Below are 17,288 nucleotides of genomic sequence, written 5' to 3'. Positions count from 1 at the left end.
CTTTTTACATCCTTTGTGCGACGGCTACATAGTAACAGAAATATATCAGCTTGTTGTTTTTATCACATCAACTATTGAAAAGGGCTTGAGTTCAAAATGTAAACAAACTGAATGATATTCTTTGCTGGACTAGCGTAGGAAAATGAACGACCTTTTTCAATTATTGGTCTTAAATTATCAATAGTAAATTACTAGCTTCGCATTGTGTTTTCATTGAAGTTCCATATTATATTCTAAATTAAAGTTAGTCATTCGCTGGATTTGTTTTCGTAATACTTTAAAATGTACCGTTGGAAAAGTTTGATGGTTAAAAAAATAACTGTTTTGAACTAGAGAAGGGGTCAGCATAACTGCCAATGCTTTTAACGTATAAAATCACACCATCAGTGAGGTGTATGCATTACACCTCAACCACCGTCGAGGGGCAGAGTTAGTAGAGACTGATGATGCTAGAAAAACAGTGACTAAATGAAATTAGATTATCACATCACACGATACTCACTTGTTGTAAAGAACGATATCCGGCAGCCAGATGTGTTCGGATGGCACGTACAGTTCCGTCACACCGCCGTACTCGGCAGGATCCCATTTAAATTTATGATCTTGCCACTCCTGCAAAAGGGGACCAGAAAAAGAAACAAGCCGAGACGTATAAAAGAGAAAATGTCACACGCGCCCGATCTCACAGTCTGATGCATGGGTGGTTTCGCGGGAGGAAAGCTACAAGCTACAGTTGGTATGGGGATGGAAAAAAAGCTCTCGGTTTCACAGTGTTCACACACTAGCAGTCAATGTGGTCACCTGGTCTTTTGTCGGTCTCATCGGAAGACAGCTGTGAACAAAGTGAAGCGGGCTTCCAATATATACCGGTTGGTTATGCACCGTAGTAGGAGGAGGAAAGGACTGGGCGCGCTCTGGAGAAATGATTGCGGTGTGGTACGAAATATGAACGTGCACACGGGATGTGTTGGCTTTTCGCTGGTTAACTTCGACTGTATGATAGCAATGTGAATGGAGGAAATGAAATCCAGCTCTGTTCTATGTAAAAGCTGTTTAGATCAAATGAATGCAAAATAAATTTATTGCTTGTAGAGCGATATTCAACGGCAGTAAATTAATATATTAAGAAAATATATTTATTCCATTAAACAGATTCATTTTGTAAATAAACAGAAACAGTTAAACATAAATACATTGATATAAGTTGAGGATTGCATCGAGAATCGTTTTTGTCGGGGTATAACTGCATGAGAGAAGGCGCACTGAAAAAATAATGGCATACATACGTGTTCGAGCCAGATGTTGGTGGTGAGAATTTGATCCTTAAGATTCTGAAAAATAGAATTGAACAATGTAGAGTTATTACAAAATTGTTTATAATATGTAAGTTGGTAAATGGTTGGATAATGCGTAAAACAGACCCCATTGTGGTCCCTAGCCTCTTATTTAGCAACTTCTACCCCTACCTTTACGTGGTATCAGCAGGAATACGAGCAACCTTAGCGGAGATCGGGTAACCAACCCCGATGGAAACTAAGGTCGTATACTAACAGGGGAGGAGGCACAGTGTTATCTCGGCACTGTAAGATGGCAGCTCCATCCCGAGACTCGGTAGCGCAAGCCCTAGAACGGCTACCTACCTAAACCCAAAAAAAACTAACAACAAGAGTGAAGAAATATCTTCTCGGAACATTCGGCATGGCCCAAGGCGACAAAATAAAGACATGGAATCAGTGTTGAAAAATTCATAGCAACAAAAAACTCAATGAGATTTCAAGTACAAGAAATTTCAACTTTGATCACAAGCGCAAAACTCACATTTGAATTTCTCTCGCTATTATAAGCGATGTCTCTGTTGCTGTGCGATGTGAACCGAATTCAGCTGTGAGCATTTTGCTTCATTCTTCCACAGCTGGCATTTCAAACAAACAAACCAGACAGCAAAGGAGAATTTTCCATCAGAGAAAACAGCAGCAGCGAAAAACGCAGCACACATTCATGAATTAAGATGGCAAACATATTAGCGGAATTTATATTTTTCTTTCGCGGGAATCGACATTTTCTCAACTAGAAAGTAACAAGCCCAATAATAATTAGATAAACATGTACTTTAAGTGTGCGTTTTAGTTTAACTTTGCGATTTATTTAGAGATTCATTCCCTCACGCTCACTCACAGCTACGTATCGCACGAGAAAATGCCTATGCTGTTCAACATGGAATTTGTATGTATATGTGCATAGCTCCGGATAGCAGTTGAAGAAAAGCAGAATGTGATCAAGCTGGAAGCTTGAATCGGTGTGAGTTTTGTGCTTCTTGCTATGAGAACAGAAAAACTCACGCTTGATTTTTTGCTGCATAGGATCAAGCTGACATGATTCACAGTTGATTTTGATTTTTGATGAGTTTTGAGATTTTGAGTTTTTACCATCACTGCATGGAATGGAGACATGGTACCCGGAATTGCAGTTCGCTAAATTTCGTTGGTGGCGACAGGGTGCTACTCGATCAGTTAGAACCCCAAAAGTTTGGCATCGTGGCACTGCAGGAGATCTGTCGCAAAGCGAGAAGGTGTGGAGGATCCGTGGCGACAAAGCCCAATTTTTTCAAGGTGGTGGAGCGACCAACGAGCTGGGAACGGGTTTCGTAGTGTTGGGCAAAACGCGGTGGGCCGAAGGTAGGCCCGACGACGAGAAGGAAGGGTTCTATGCGCAGCTGGAGGCAACGTACGACAGCTGCTCACCACGGGACATCAAGATCGTCATCGGGGATATGAACGCCCAAATTGGCAGGGAAGCAATGTATAGACCGGTGATCGGGCCCCATAGCCTGCACACCTACACGAACGATAACGGCCAGCGACCCACCTGGAGATCCCGTGACCAACGAACCTCGAACCAAATCGACCATATTCTCATTGAGCGCCGGTTTTTCTCGAACATCACTAACGTACGACGGTTTATACCTCGCGACAAAGTCGCCCTCCTCGGCTAAACATTCGGCAGTTAAACAAACCGCCAGTTACCGAAAACTACGCGCGCGTACTGGATAAAGCTCTGCCTTCCTCTGTGAAGCTAGATGCTTCGACCCGCGAAAATGGATGGAGTTTGATACGCTCGGCCGCCAACGAGGCCGCAACCGCGGTGCTAGGTGTAAAAACCTCAAGTGCACGAAATGATTGGTTTGACGGGGAATGCCAAGAAGCGATAGAGACGAAAAAAGGAGCTTGGGAAAACTCTCTGAGCATATCCACGAGAGAGAATTTGGCCAAATATCGACGAGCGAGGAATGACAACAAACGACAACAGCGTACCGGCTTCCGATCTCGAAGAGATCCAGCGAGAAATCGGTCTGCTGAAGAATAATAGAGCCACCGGAAAGGACCGACTCCCGGCAGAACTCTACAAAAATGATCAAGAACCGCTAGCAACGGCAATTCACTGGCTGATTTTAAGGATTTGGGAAGAAGAGAAACCGGAGGAGTGGTTGGAAGGCGTAGTCTGTCCCATCTACAAAAAGGGCGACCGGCTATACTGTTGTAACTACCGCGGCATTACGCTGGTCAACTCCGCCTACAGGGTGCTCTCCCAGATTTTGTTGCGTCGTCTATCCCCAATAGCAAGAGAATTTGTAGGGCAGTATCAGGTGGGCTTTATGGGGGCCCGTGCTACTACGGATCAAATTTTTACTCAGCGACAAATCCTCCAAAAATGTCGAGAGTACAACGTGCCCGCGCATCATATTTTCGTGAATTTCAGAGCAGCATACGATACCGTTGAACGCGAACAGCTATGGCAGATAATGCACGAGGACGGTTTTCCGGACAAACTGACGCGGGTGATCAAAGCTACTCTGGAACTAGTGATGTGCTACGTGAGCGTTTCGGGGACACTCTCAAATCCTTTCGCAGCGCGCAGAGGGCTACGGCAGGGGAATGGACTGTCTTGTATGTTATTCAATATCGCTATTGAAGGTGTGATCCGGCGAGCAGGCATCGAAACGAGAGGAACGATCTTCAGCAAGAGCAGCCAACTCCTAGCCTTTGCAGATGACCTCGACATCAGTACTAAAAACCGTGGGACGGCGGAGGCAACCTACGCCAGACTAAAAATAGAGGCTAGGAGGATAGGGTTACAAATTAATGCGTTGAAAACCAAATATAGGAATGTAGGAAGAGGCTCCCTAGAAAGTAACGTTTGCTTCCCACGGACAGTGACTATTGACGGTGATGAACTGGAAGTGGTTGATGAGTTCGTATATTTGGGATCTCTGGTCACCGCCGACAATAATACGAGTAAGGAGATCCAACGACGCATTCAAGCTGGAAATCGAGCCTACTTTTCCCTCCGCACGACGTTTCGATCTGGGAGCATGAGCCGCCGCACAAAGCTGACAATGTACAAAACGTTAATAACCCTAGTAACAATGCTGGTTTTATTACACACTTATGACGGTTCTGGTGACCAAAATTGGTCCTTAAAACCGCAATAAGAGTGCAATAAAACTCAAATTGTTACTTCGGAAGACAGGTAGTCCTCTACGGATTTGAGACAGTAACTTTACTTACGGAAGACATACGTGCACTTGCATGCGTGCACTTTTTGAACGAAAAGTTTTGCGGACTATTTGTGGCGGAGTACAAACGAAAAGCGGAGAGTGGCGGAGACGTATGAATCACGAGCTACAGGCACTGCTAGGAGAGATTCCCATCGTGTACTTGACAAAAGTGGGGAGACTACGGTGGGCCGGCCACGTCCCAAGGATGCCGGACGACTGTGTAGTGAAATCCGTTCTCTTCAAGAACCCCACCGGCACCAGGAATAGAGGACCCAACGTGCTAGTTGGCTCGACCAGGTTGAAGCCGACTTGCGTGTGTCGAGACGCGCAACGAATTGGCGACGAGTAGCCCAGGACCGAGTACTATAGAGTGAAATTCTTGATACGGCAAGAGCGACCCCGGCTCTCGGCTGAATAAACCAAACCATTATATGTAAGTTAACTAATTGGTGGTAACCATGGTGAATCTAGACGTTCTATTTATCATGGTGATAACTTTTCATACTCAATCAATTCAATAAAGTTTGTCATTCGTTTCTGAAACACCAAACAAGATTGGCCTGTTTTAGTTACACTGAACTAGCAGTTCATTACCTTGGTTACGGTTACAACAATTGTCGATGAGAGAAAAATTCGGAATTTTCAAGCCTGAGAGGCAAAACGATGGATGTGGATCTGAAAAACGCGATTCTGCTCATCGCGAAGCACCAGCAGCAGAAAGAATTAAGCAAATCCGGCTGGCAGTGAGAAAATTTTCGGATCCCTGGCCAGCGGCGTTCAAGATTTCCTGTACGATCCGGAAGCAGGAGTTTTCTTCGACTGCTGGTATGCGAGATACGACAAGGTTTTCTCGAAGGACGGCGAAGCCCTGGATGATTCGAGTGAGATTGCTTCTATGCAAGCATACTGTTACACGAGGTATCATTATACCCAAGCACCTCCGGGGCTACACTCTGGATGAGACCATCAAGAAGCTGCAGAAATTGTTCAGTCGCCAGAAGTTCGTTTTCCATTGCCGTTACCAGTGTCTGCAGTACTCCAAGAACGATGCGAATGACTTCACATCATATGCTTTCATCGTGAACAAACACTGTGAAGCGTTTCAACGCTCCAAGCTTATACGGGACCAATTTTGAGCTCTCCGTTTTGTTTGTGGACGCCTATCGCCACGAGATGCGGACATCTGAGCCAAATTGATTTCGAAGCTGGAAGCCAATGAAAACGCAACAGGAGGCGCAGGTAAAGTAAATCTGGAGAATCTTGTGGAAGATGTCCGTGACTATGTCTGTGTGTGTCCGTTTACTGCACACACTTGCTCCAGATGTAGGCAACAAGAACACAAGGAAGAGTATTGTTCTAGTTGCGAGCCCGGCCCGTTGAAGCAATCGAAGCCCAAAGTGAACAAGACGAGAAGCAGCATAAATGCATGAAAGCACAAGTGAAACTGTGCCTGAGACCCAACGCACGTCCTGTCTGCTGTCCCAAATGACCCGTTGCATACGATGCAATGCACAACGTAGACGCTGACCTCGAAAGGCTCCAGAAAAACGGTATCATTTCTCCGGTTTAATTCTCGGACTGGGCAGTCCAGTAGTCGTCTTTCGTAAATCGGACAACGTATCAGCCCGTGTGTGGGGATTATTCAACACCCTACTAGCACGGTTGTTACAAAGTAGTTGTGGTAACCGCATAATGACTAATTTCAGTCGTAATCCGGTTGCTTCAACTAAATGGACCTAAAGTGTGCTACTTGGGTAGGACTGAACATCGCGTTGGAATGTGCCTGGCATCCAAGTTCCGCAAAAATGTCGACGACTGGAGTATTATATTTCACGCAACTCGAATTGTCAGACGCCTACCTGCGTGTAGGGGTTGTGGAAGAAACCCGCAAGTTGCTCACCGTGAATATCGCGGACGCTTCCATTACAACCAACTTCTCCCTGGAATCAATTCAGCACCTGGCGTATTTTAACGTATTATCGATAGCATGGTGGCCGGCATCCAAACCGTACCTGGATGACATCCACATCTTTGGTTACACCGGTCAGGAGCAAGACCGAAACCTCTATGCTGTTCTCGAACGTATGCGTATTTCCACTTGCGCTTCAAAAAAATTTGTTTTACGTAGTTACGTTGTTTTACCTTACCTTTCGAAAACTGAAGCAATTACCATGATGCAGTCTCTAAAGGATGTTAAACAGCTCTATTCCTACCTGGGTGCAATCAACTACCATAGTAGATTCATCAAGAAGATGAGGCAACTGAGGGATAATCAGCTCAAGAAGGGCGTTCGCTGGTTCTGGACCAAAGACTGCCAGAAGTCATTCGACCAGATCACTCACTCTGACCCGGCGTCGAGATCTTCGACGCAGCAGATGCGTCAATGTATAGTCTTGGCGCCGTCATCATGCACCGTTTCCAAACTGGTGAAATAAAGGCAAACGCTCACGCCTCTGGCTACTGCGGAAAAGTAGCGAAGGAGCGCTGGCCCTGAAATCCGCTCTTACCCGCTTCCATAAGATACTGTATGGACGCCATTTTCTCCGGCAAACCGATCACCAACCACTGCTAAAGGTTTTCGGCTCGCAGAAAGGTATTCCCATTTATCAGCACTGAAACTCCGGTTATACAATTTCGATATTTTATATGTTCCAACGGACAAACTTGGTAATGTTGACTTTCTGTCCCGGCTGATGTCATCCCAACGTCGACCGGATGAAAACTACTTAATTCGTCCACGTTGGATCAGAATCTGAAGCGAAAGCAATTTTCGACGGCTCCATCCGTACCCTATAAGTTACGCACCAGATGATTGTGGCTGAAACGAAAAAGGATGCAGTGCAGCAAGTGGTCAATTTCATCAGCAATGGTTGGCCATCAAACGCGAAGCAGATTGCCGACCCTTGTGCCAAGAAATTCGTCGCCAGTCGAGATGGACTTCAGGTTTTTGAAGAATGCGTGTTGCTCGGCGATCCAATTGTCGTACCATCGAAGTTTCGCAAGTGGATAATTCATTAGCTGCATCTTGGGTATCGTGGGATAGACCGTATGAAATCTCTGGCGTACTGTTACATCTCCTGGCCCAATGTCGACGACAATATGGCGTAGTTTGTTCGACAGCTGAAGCAGCGGAGTCTCCAACGAAAGCAACACTGGAGTCGTGCCCCATTGCAGTCCGGCCGTGGCAACGTGTTCATAATGACTGAGCAGGACCTATTGATGGATCTTACTATTTCGTCATCGTGGATGCTTTGCAGGTGGCCCGAAATGTTCCGCACTCGATATAGCAACACCACTGCAATCATGGACATGCTTCATGAGACGTTTTCCCCTTTTGACAACCAGGAATTATTGGTTTCTGACAATGGAACGCAATTTCCCAGTGGGCGGTTCCAGCAAATTTATCGTGCAAATGGTACTACCCATCTCTGTACTAGCTCCATACCGTCCGCAGTCCAACGGCCAAACCGAACTGTTTGTTGACTCTCGCAAGCGTGGACTGAAGGAGCCGAGCTATGGAGAAGGTTCACCTACTACACTGAAGCATCTGCCTACCATGGAAAAACCTACTCGATGAGATCCAATCTACCATGGCACCGACAAGAGTCGATCCAGCAGTACATCCGTTAACCCAGCACCAACTACATCCGATGACCATGTTTCTGTCAATCCGATGCAACCGGTCTTGGATCCAGTAGAAGGTAAGCCGAAGCCATCCGATTTAACCTCCTAAGACAGCTAACCTACTTTTAAGAGGGGTATGTAGCATGCCTTTCTCTGCCCTGCTTCCCAAGAGGGCTATGTGTTTAATTTATTCAATAAAGATTGTCATTCGTTAGTCAACCACCAAGCAAGATAAACCTATTTTAGTTACTCTGGTACTACCTTCTATTACCAGTCCATTACCTTAGTTACGAATACAACAGGTTATGATGTGAACGACCTCCACACGGATTAGAGCCGCTGGAATGTAAATGAGTGAGCCTCGAGTGAACACAATGACTGGTGTGATGGAGAATGCCCTGCTAGCACCAAGTCGTACATCCATGTACGAGAATTACAGTAAATATCTGTTTTAACAAATTTGGAATCGTAACTAAAGCTTTATAAAGTCCGCTCCAGTTAATTTTCAATCGTATATAATGATAATAACTGACACACATATGATTTTCAGCACAAAATTGTATAGCAGTACGGAGGGAGTCGCGCTCAATCGGATATTATCGTATTTAACTACGTATATAGATAAAATACGTATAATTAATTGTTATCGCGTATATCGCCACCAAAATAGTACGTATGTGCCAATTTTGCGCAACAAATACGATTTATTACTCCTATTCCTGTATCTATACCTATAAAAATGGATTTCTGTCTGTCGGTATGTTCCTTATAGAATCGAAAACTACTAAACCGTACGGCGTGAAAATGTGCATGAAGGGGTTTTTGGAGCCAAGGAAGGTTCTTATGATAGTTAGAGACCGCTCCCGCCCTTAATAGGGGGGGGGGGGGGGGGCTCCCACACAAATGAAACACAAATTTCTGCATAACTAGAGAACTAATCAAGCAATTGGCACTAAATTTGGCATGTGGGTGTTTTTGGAGACAAGATTTTTTTCTATGGTGAATTGAGACCCATCCCCTCTTTGGGAAGGGAATTATGATTCCTCCTCCTTTTAAGAGGGGGGGCTCCCATACAAATGATATACAAATTTCCTCATAACTTGAGAACTAATCAAGCAAATGGAACTAAATTTGGCATGTTGGGGATTTTGGAGTCATGAATTTATTTTATGATGGTTAGAGACTTCTCACCCCTGTGGTAGGGGGATAAGGACTCTCATACATATAAAACAGAAAATTTTGCGTAACTCAAAAACTAATCGAACTTGAAAAACTCGAGACTCCACATAGACGTCGACCACATAAACTATCTATAGTAACACTAGATTATTCAGGGCGAGACGGCCGCGAGTGTTGCCGGCGAGCTGCCGTCGGAAGCAACCCCCCCGCAGAAATCACCAATGTCTAGGTTTATTTGTTTTCCTAGGTCTGCTGACCTGTAGTTCTTTCTTTCAGTTGGGTCCGAACGAGCGACAGCGAGTGAGGAGAGGATCACCCCTGTGAAATGGTACTTTCCACGAAAAAGTTTTCCGTGAAATGGTACATTCCGCTTAAGGTTTTTCGCGAAATGGTGTTCGGCGAAATGTGGTATACAATTGAATATTGCTGCCCGCTTTCTGGCTAAGCAATGAGGGGAGTTGTTTTCTGCTTTACTGTGAAAAAAAAATTGTAAATTTGTATTATAAACTACCCATCACAGGTAACCAATAAGCATTAACATAAGCAGTAAATCAGCATATCTGGCATTTTATATTACACGTTGCTGTATATTAGCTTTTTGACTGCATAGGTGTTGTAAATTGGCATCCAAAATTCTGTTCAAATTCTTTGTGTCGGTAATTAGCTGCAAATTAGCATTGTCAGTACTATAAGAAGGTTAGTGGTAAAGTAGCTGTATATTTTGCCAAAATACCGTTTAAGGTGATTTAAAATGCTTATTGGCTTGCACTTGAATAGCATTAGTGATGCTTATTGGTTACCTGGGATGCTTTCACAGTTACGTAACTGCCAAAATGAATCTTCTAAGACTGAACTCCTCAGAAACTTGCAAAACTCGAGATTGTGACAAAGATCATCCGTGATTCCTGGCCACGTGGCTGACGCTTACAAAACCAAAACCTTGTGGTTTAGAAATATGTACCTAGTTCTTTTTATGTAATAGTCTTTGTTGCAGAAACAATTCCGACGAGAAATAAGCTTTCAGCGATGAACTCAATAGTTTCATTTTTTATATTCCACTGCCGAACTAGCACACTAATAGTGATTACAGCACAATCACCTCAAACTAAGCTTATATGTTCCTCACAAACAAAGAAGGATCGTTTCCGATAAGGAAAACACTCCAATAGTTAATGAAAGTCAAAGGCTGAAGGTACCATTTGTTTAATTTTTTATGAAAGCAAAGCACCATTAGTTTATCAAAAGAGGAAAACAGAGGTAGAGTGCAATGTATTAATGCAACTGATCTGTGTGTATTTAAAACATTTCCACGAATGGCACGGTATGCAAAACCCGTTGCTATATATGCTCTCAACGCCATTTTCCATCATTCGCTGATGTGGTAGATCCGAGCAATAGTTAAGCCGTGCTTTCATCCTGTTCTTTTCCAAACAGATTAAGTTTTCCATAGTTTCTGAGGAACAAAATCCATTCGGTTGGTTTCCATCGCTAACTCGAGCGAAGGCATATCTGGTCTTTATGCCACCAAATCTCTATAGGTACCTACATACGTAGCTGGGCAACCGTAAGTGCCTGAAGCAGACGAACTCCCTCCCAAACTGGGTGGAATACGATTCCACCGAAGGCAGAAATGCATTCCTAGATGAATAGTTCCCGCATGTACAGAAACGGGCAGGATCTGGTTCCGGCTTTTTTCAGATGGAGACCTTTTTTTCATGCCACTTGGCAAAGCATTCAGATGCGATGTAATGGCACGGTCCACCGAGTGCCATATCCTTCGTCATTGAAATAAATGTGTGGATGTATAGCTGTGTGCATGTATTGTACCACACTACACTTTGTATCCTGGGAAATCGCTCAACCAGCAGCCTTCAGCCAAATGGAATGAAGATATTATCGTTATTTAAATACCGTGATCCGGTAATAGCAATGGCAGAGCAGATTCAAATTTAATTTAAAACTGTCTTGCTGGTTACATGATAGCATCAAACACAAGCCGGCACTTTGTGAGGCAACCGCTTTGCGGCGTCAACTATCCAGAATCAAATTATATTCGTTATAAGATTTGTCTGGATGAATCTGGAAGGTTTTTTCCCTCTCGATTATGCTACTACCGAACTCAATCAAAAGTGAACTGTAGATTCCGGCGAGGCGTTTAATGACTGTCCAGTTTAATTATTTAAATTGGATAAACTATAGCTATGAATTATTTTCGACTTAATTTGCAGATGGCTCAAAGACGTGGAGTGAGAAAATGAAATTTTGTTTGATTTTATTGAACGGTATTAAGATATGATTGATGCATAGGCATATTTTTTCTGTATGGACGTATTTCACTGCGACCAACATCGTTGATCTATTGTGATATCGCCCGGGTGTTTGCTGTATAACCAGCACTCCATTTGTTTTTGCTATAATCGCTATTGAGTAAGCGATATGCTTATTGATTTTTATGCGTGGTTGGGTGTGTAATTGGGTACCCTTCTTTCAATGCTTTCTTTACTTTACCCACCTCGTTCCATATGACAGCGCTGTCCCCAATTATAGTCGTCCCTGGCACAGTTAACCAGTGCATTTTACTACAAGAGTCATTTTTGCACTGTCAATAGGCCTCATCGGGATAATGTATAGTTCAGCATGAAGGAAGGGTGATGAGGGGCCTGAGAATAAACCCATGCTAAAGTCACTTTGACATCGAATGGCTTGATTCTACTAAGATTCGAACCCATGACCATTCGCTTGTAAATATTGCATATTTGTAGCTGAAGAACACATTATGTTGCATTATATTTTTACACAGCTTCAAATAGCGTGATGAATGACCAATGGTTAAAACCACATTAAAAAAATAAAAAAAAGCTACAAATAACAATTAATAATAACAATTTTAAGGGAAAAATTGCAAAAAATTATTCCGAATTGGTTTTGATGAAATCTCAAACATTTCTTCGAATACTTCTGTTGATTAACCAGAGCGGCCATTTTGTTTCACCATTTCTTCACCTCTGATGCATCTCGACTACTCTTCTTCAACTTCTGTTTGACTGTTGCCCAATATTTTTCAACTGCGGCTGCCCTTAATAGCTGGGTGGATTAACATCCCTTTTAAAGAATTCCATCCCGTTGTCTCGATACCACTGAAATACTTTTCCACTCTGCTGGCAGCTTGCCAAATCAGGCCAAAATTTTACAAATCCATTGTGAGCTTACGGAAGAATTCGTTTTTATGGCACATTTGTAGAACTACTTTTTATCTACTCTTTTGCAATTCAGCAAAAGAAGCAACAAAATGGGGAAGCGGACCGTATTTCAACAACACCTGCATATGATGTAACGGGCCAAAGGTGTTGGGAGCATGGGTGGTCCAGTCATACAGGTATAGTTTGAGACACAGGGTACCAGCAATCAAACACAATTTGTTCGCTAAATGGGAGAAAATAAGTTCTAGCATCTACTTACTATGCTGCTGCGAGTTTGACACTGCGTAGAACTGAAAAAGTTGATTTCGTTGAAAATTTTCAAAAGATACTGCCCAGATCTGCGGCCCATTGATAGACACTGGGCTATGATTTATTCGAAATTAAATATAATAAATATAAAATAAAATAAAATAAATATATATAAAACGAACAGTGCTTCACATATGGGTGGTACTTGGGAATGACTAGTCCACTCGGTGAAGGCGTCGACAAACCCGATGACGTGAAAGAATAGTTCTATGATCTTCTCAAAAGGACATATAGAGAGTGCCCAGAGGATGACATTCAGATGGTCATCGGGGATAAAAATACACAGGTCGGACGCAGAGAGTTCTTTCACTCCGTTACTGATCCTACCGTCCTACTTCGAATGACAATGGCCTGAGACTAATCAATTTTACTGCTGCCAGAGGAATGGCAATCTTTAGTACCTATTTTGAGAAACGGAACATTCGGAAGCACACCTAGATACACCTTAATGGAGAGGACTGCTCTCAGAACGACCACCTTCTGGTTGATGGCTGCCACTTTTCTGATGTCGCAGACGTGCGGTCCTTCCGGGGACCAAACGTCGACTTGGACCACTATCTCGTATTAAGCAGGTTGCAAATGTGACGCGCCAGAGCAGAGAGAGATACCGAGATGCAGTGCTACGATATGAGAAGCTTTTTTAAAACGATCAACAAAATCAGGAAACGGACCGTGCCAACTCCTGTTATGTGCAATGCCAAGGAGTGGAACCCGAGTACCGAGAGATCGCTAGGCGTTGGAAACAACATTTCGATGTACGGTTGGCTGGTGAACAAGATGGGGCTGCCAACAGAAAAATAATAATGATAGAGGATGACGGACAAGATGTGGATGCAGCTAGAGAGCTGAAAAACGGCAAGCAGCTGAAAAGGACGGCATCCTCGCCAAACTTATGAAAGTCAGGAGCAAACCGCTATATTGTGCAATGCATCGGGTCATACTAAAGGTATGAACTGACGAGGAACTACGGATTGGTTGGAAGGTCTCGTATGCTCTATTTATAAAAAGGACCTTAGACTCGAATGCAGTATTTATTGAGGTATTGCTCGCCTAAATTCTGCGTACAAAACTATCTCACGCATCTTGTTTCTCAGACTGAAACCTTTGTTGGTGAATATCAGTGCGGTTTTCGAAAGGGACACTCCACGACGCAGCAAATGTACACCTTGCGAGAAAACCTAGATAAATTACGGGAATTCTGCTTGCGGACTCACCATTTGTTTATAGATTTCAAGGCGACGTACGATTCAGTTAAACGCAATGAGCTGTAGCGGATTATGCTTGAATTTAGTTTAAAAAAAATGGTTTGGGTGATACTGATAAGTGCTACCCCTGATGGATCAAAGTCAAGCGTCAGGATAGTGGGTGAGACATCATTCTCGTTTGTGACGTTAGAAGATTTGAAGCAAGGTGACTGTCTATCGAATTTGCTGTTCAACATAGCATTGGAAAGTCCTATTCGTAGGATAGATGTACAGAGAAGCGTGCCATTGTCACAAAATCTTGCGGGCGACGTCGATATCATCGGTGTTAACCATAGAACTGTGGAGAAGAAGTGTAAACACATCTTAAAGAGGAAGCTGCGAGGATAGGGCTTATTAAAAATTCTACTAAAATAAGGTATGATATGATGGCTGGTAGATAACGTGGTAGCCCTTCGGGTATTGGAACTAATGATGGATGGAGATACTTTTCAAGTGGTCGAGGAACTTATTTATCTTGGTCCGTTAGTGACATATGACAACGGTGTGAGCTGTGAAGTAAAAAGACGGATAGCAGCTGCCAGGCGGATCTACTGCAAATTACGTAGCCAGGTGATATTAAAAATCTTTATTTTATACATTACGTATGTCTGTAGAGCTAGTGGTACAATTATAATTGATGAATTATCTTTATATTTAAGTTGCGAATATGAAAATTGAAATCTGCACAAACTTTTTATGTGAATAAAAAAAACGTAGCCTGCTGAGGTCCCGCTGACTGTAACTCGGTACGAAACTCGTGCTCTCCAAGATGCTAATTCTCCCCGTGGTACTCTTCGGCCACGAAGCGTGGATGTTCAAGGGCGACCGACGAACTCTTGGCGTTTTTGAGCATTAGATCCTGCGATCAATTCTTGGCAACATAGTAGAAGAAGAAGTGTGTCGCAGGCGCATGAATCATAAAATATACCAAGTATACAAAGATACGGATCTTGTATGGCGACTAAAACATAGCAGGCTACAATGGGCTGGCCACGTAGCAAGGATGGCGGAGAGAGACGAGCGAAAACAATATTTCAGAGAACCCGACACAGGCCGACGGCTTCGAGGCAGATCCCGTATTTGTTGAGAGCGCTGTCAAAGCTGTTTCGTTTACTTTTTTTTGCTCAGCCAGGCAGCCCAAATCCGACAAACACAGAGACGGCACAGATTAGATAAGTGGATTGTCGCCAAACAGGTAAAGTAAAGTAAGCTTTGCAGCATGTTCATACACTCTAATTAAACACATTGCGAAATCGAAATTCATCATTATTTTGAGGGTAAAACACGATTCGCAAGACGACAAACCAAAATTCAAGCTAATTGCCATTCATTACTTTACTGTATACAGTACGTATATTTTGAAAAAAAAAAAAAAAAAGCAAAGCCGCTCGAAAAGGTACAGTTACTACCTACATTCTTGCCGGCGGCTAGCGAAGGGTGGCATCAGGTTTTAGTTAGTTTATTTTATATTTTGTTTAAACTGTTGTATTCCTCGCGCTCGCAAATTTTCATTTTTCATAGCTAAACATATCATCAGCATAGAACAAAAACATATGAATAAGTACATAGAAAGGCACTTTTAGAATGATCGTTTACATTTTATTATCTTTTCTTCGTTGTTGTATGAAATCATTTTTCGTACTTTTTGTCATTAAATTTATTATTAATTTTGTCTGCAGAAGTTATGGGATTCATATGTTGTTGCTTGATATTACTTACCAAATCAATCAGCTGCGATAATCTTAATCCTAGTTTTACCAGCACCGTGTCGGTGTTATTGCTCACGGGTCGTATCAACCGGTTGTAGTTACTGAGTAAGTCATCGTACAGTCTTTTTGCATCCGGATTAGCATTACAGAGACTAAATATTGTCCACAATACAACGAATGTGGCAATCAGCTTCAAGTGTACATTTAACTTTGACATATTGGTGAAAATCGCGTTTCAGCTGGGTGGCTTGTTTATTTCATTATGTTTACATAGCACTACCCATTATTACGTATACTGCGATAGAGCATTTTTGACTTCCAATTTTCACCGCGTCGATTTTTTCCGAAGCTTTTCTCTGCGCTTCATGATGCACCTATTACCAGCATGAGTTCCACTCGCTTGTCCTGTCCTGTTTCATTCCTTTCAACCACAATCACTCAAAACAAATTGAATTAACATCACTTTCACGTTAGACTGAAAATTTTTCACTTTATTTTACTGAAAACACTCGAAAATGGTAATAATTTATGGCTGTCGTCACGACAGACTACCTTCACGCGATGGTTTAGCAGTAGAGCTAAGAAATTCCAGAAGAGGCGCTACTGATTGGGATAGTGGGTGTAGTAAAATAGGGTGGAATCAACTTTACGGATGGTAGGTATATGGAGCACGACAACTTTCCCGGTCGATGCTTGATAATGCTTCCAGCAGTCGGGATTCGCTCTCGCAGCAATTGGGATGCTGTGTGGTACTGAGCACTAAAGAGCAACCCGTTTTAACATGAAGTTCTGCTGCGCATGCTTGGCGCCAATTCCGAATGAGTTTTGGATCTCCCTTGTTGGGCGAGAGAACTGTCACACTTCTCACCGAAAGTGCCACGCCAGAGCTTTTTAACTGGCTGGCGTGAGATCTTTTTTTTGCTGATGGTGATTTACTTCTAAAGCGGTATTTCACGGAACAATACGTAAACAATTCAGGCCGTACATATTTATATCGCTGGGAACCATGGTCAGTTTGGGTACTTCAATTAAACTAGATAGTACGGGCTGAAGAACTTTTCAAAATGAGCAAATATGGAGAAATTTACGTTTTTATGCGCATTTTGAATATTTAGTTTCCTAAAAATTGTTTCGACTAAAAATTTTTTGGCAGAAATTTGCAATACAATCGGAAAATATTCAGTGAGGTCGTTTACATGAGCAATTTAAAAACTTTGATAAGATACAGTACCACCCTGGTAATTCGAAAATTTATTGCCGGACTATCGAATTTTGGCTCGATAATCCGGCAATCAAACAAATGTTAATGTGGGTATGAGATTTGGTCTTGTTTACATCCATACGTAAACCCCAAAAATTGTCGAAAATTTGTTGTTTCGAAATACTCAATACATTTGTTTTATACTCAGTAAATCAATAAAACATTTTTAAATTGTTAGTCAGTTTCAAAAGAAGCACAAGCATATTA

General features: G+C 42.7%; 1 protein-coding gene across 1 annotated transcript; it reads right to left on the bottom strand.

Annotated features, from left to right (window-relative positions):
* Positions 1-498: 498 nt before the first annotated feature.
* LOC128739872 (acetylcholine receptor subunit alpha-like 2) lies at positions 499-16,037 on the bottom strand. Its single transcript, XM_053835373.1, has 3 exons — positions 15,831-16,037; positions 1,287-1,331; positions 499-612 (listed from the first exon to the last, which is right to left on the bottom strand). The coding sequence occupies exons 1-3, from the start codon at positions 16,035-16,037 to the stop codon at positions 499-501; spliced, it is 366 nt and encodes a 121-aa protein (XP_053691348.1).
* Positions 16,038-17,288: the final 1,251 nt, after the last annotated feature.

The sequence above is a fragment of the Sabethes cyaneus genome, chromosome 3 (assembly GCF_943734655.1).
Source record: "Sabethes cyaneus chromosome 3, idSabCyanKW18_F2, whole genome shotgun sequence".
Taxonomy (NCBI): domain Eukaryota; kingdom Metazoa; phylum Arthropoda; class Insecta; order Diptera; family Culicidae; genus Sabethes; species Sabethes cyaneus.
Note: the sequence above shows the minus strand (reverse complement) of the source record. Positions and strands in the feature narration are given on the sequence as shown.

Coding starts and splice junctions, on each gene's coding strand:
- LOC128739872 (XM_053835373.1), bottom strand. CDS start 16,037: ATGTCAAAGTTAAATGTACACTTGAAGCTGATTGCCACATTCGTTGTA. Junction 1,332..15,830: donor TATCGCAGCTGATTGATTTG/GTAAGTAATATC, acceptor TCTATTTTTCAG/AATCTTAAGGATCAAATTCT. Junction 613..1,286: donor CCAACATCTGGCTCGAACAC/GTATGTATGCCA, acceptor CCCCTTTTGCAG/GAGTGGCAAGATCATAAATT.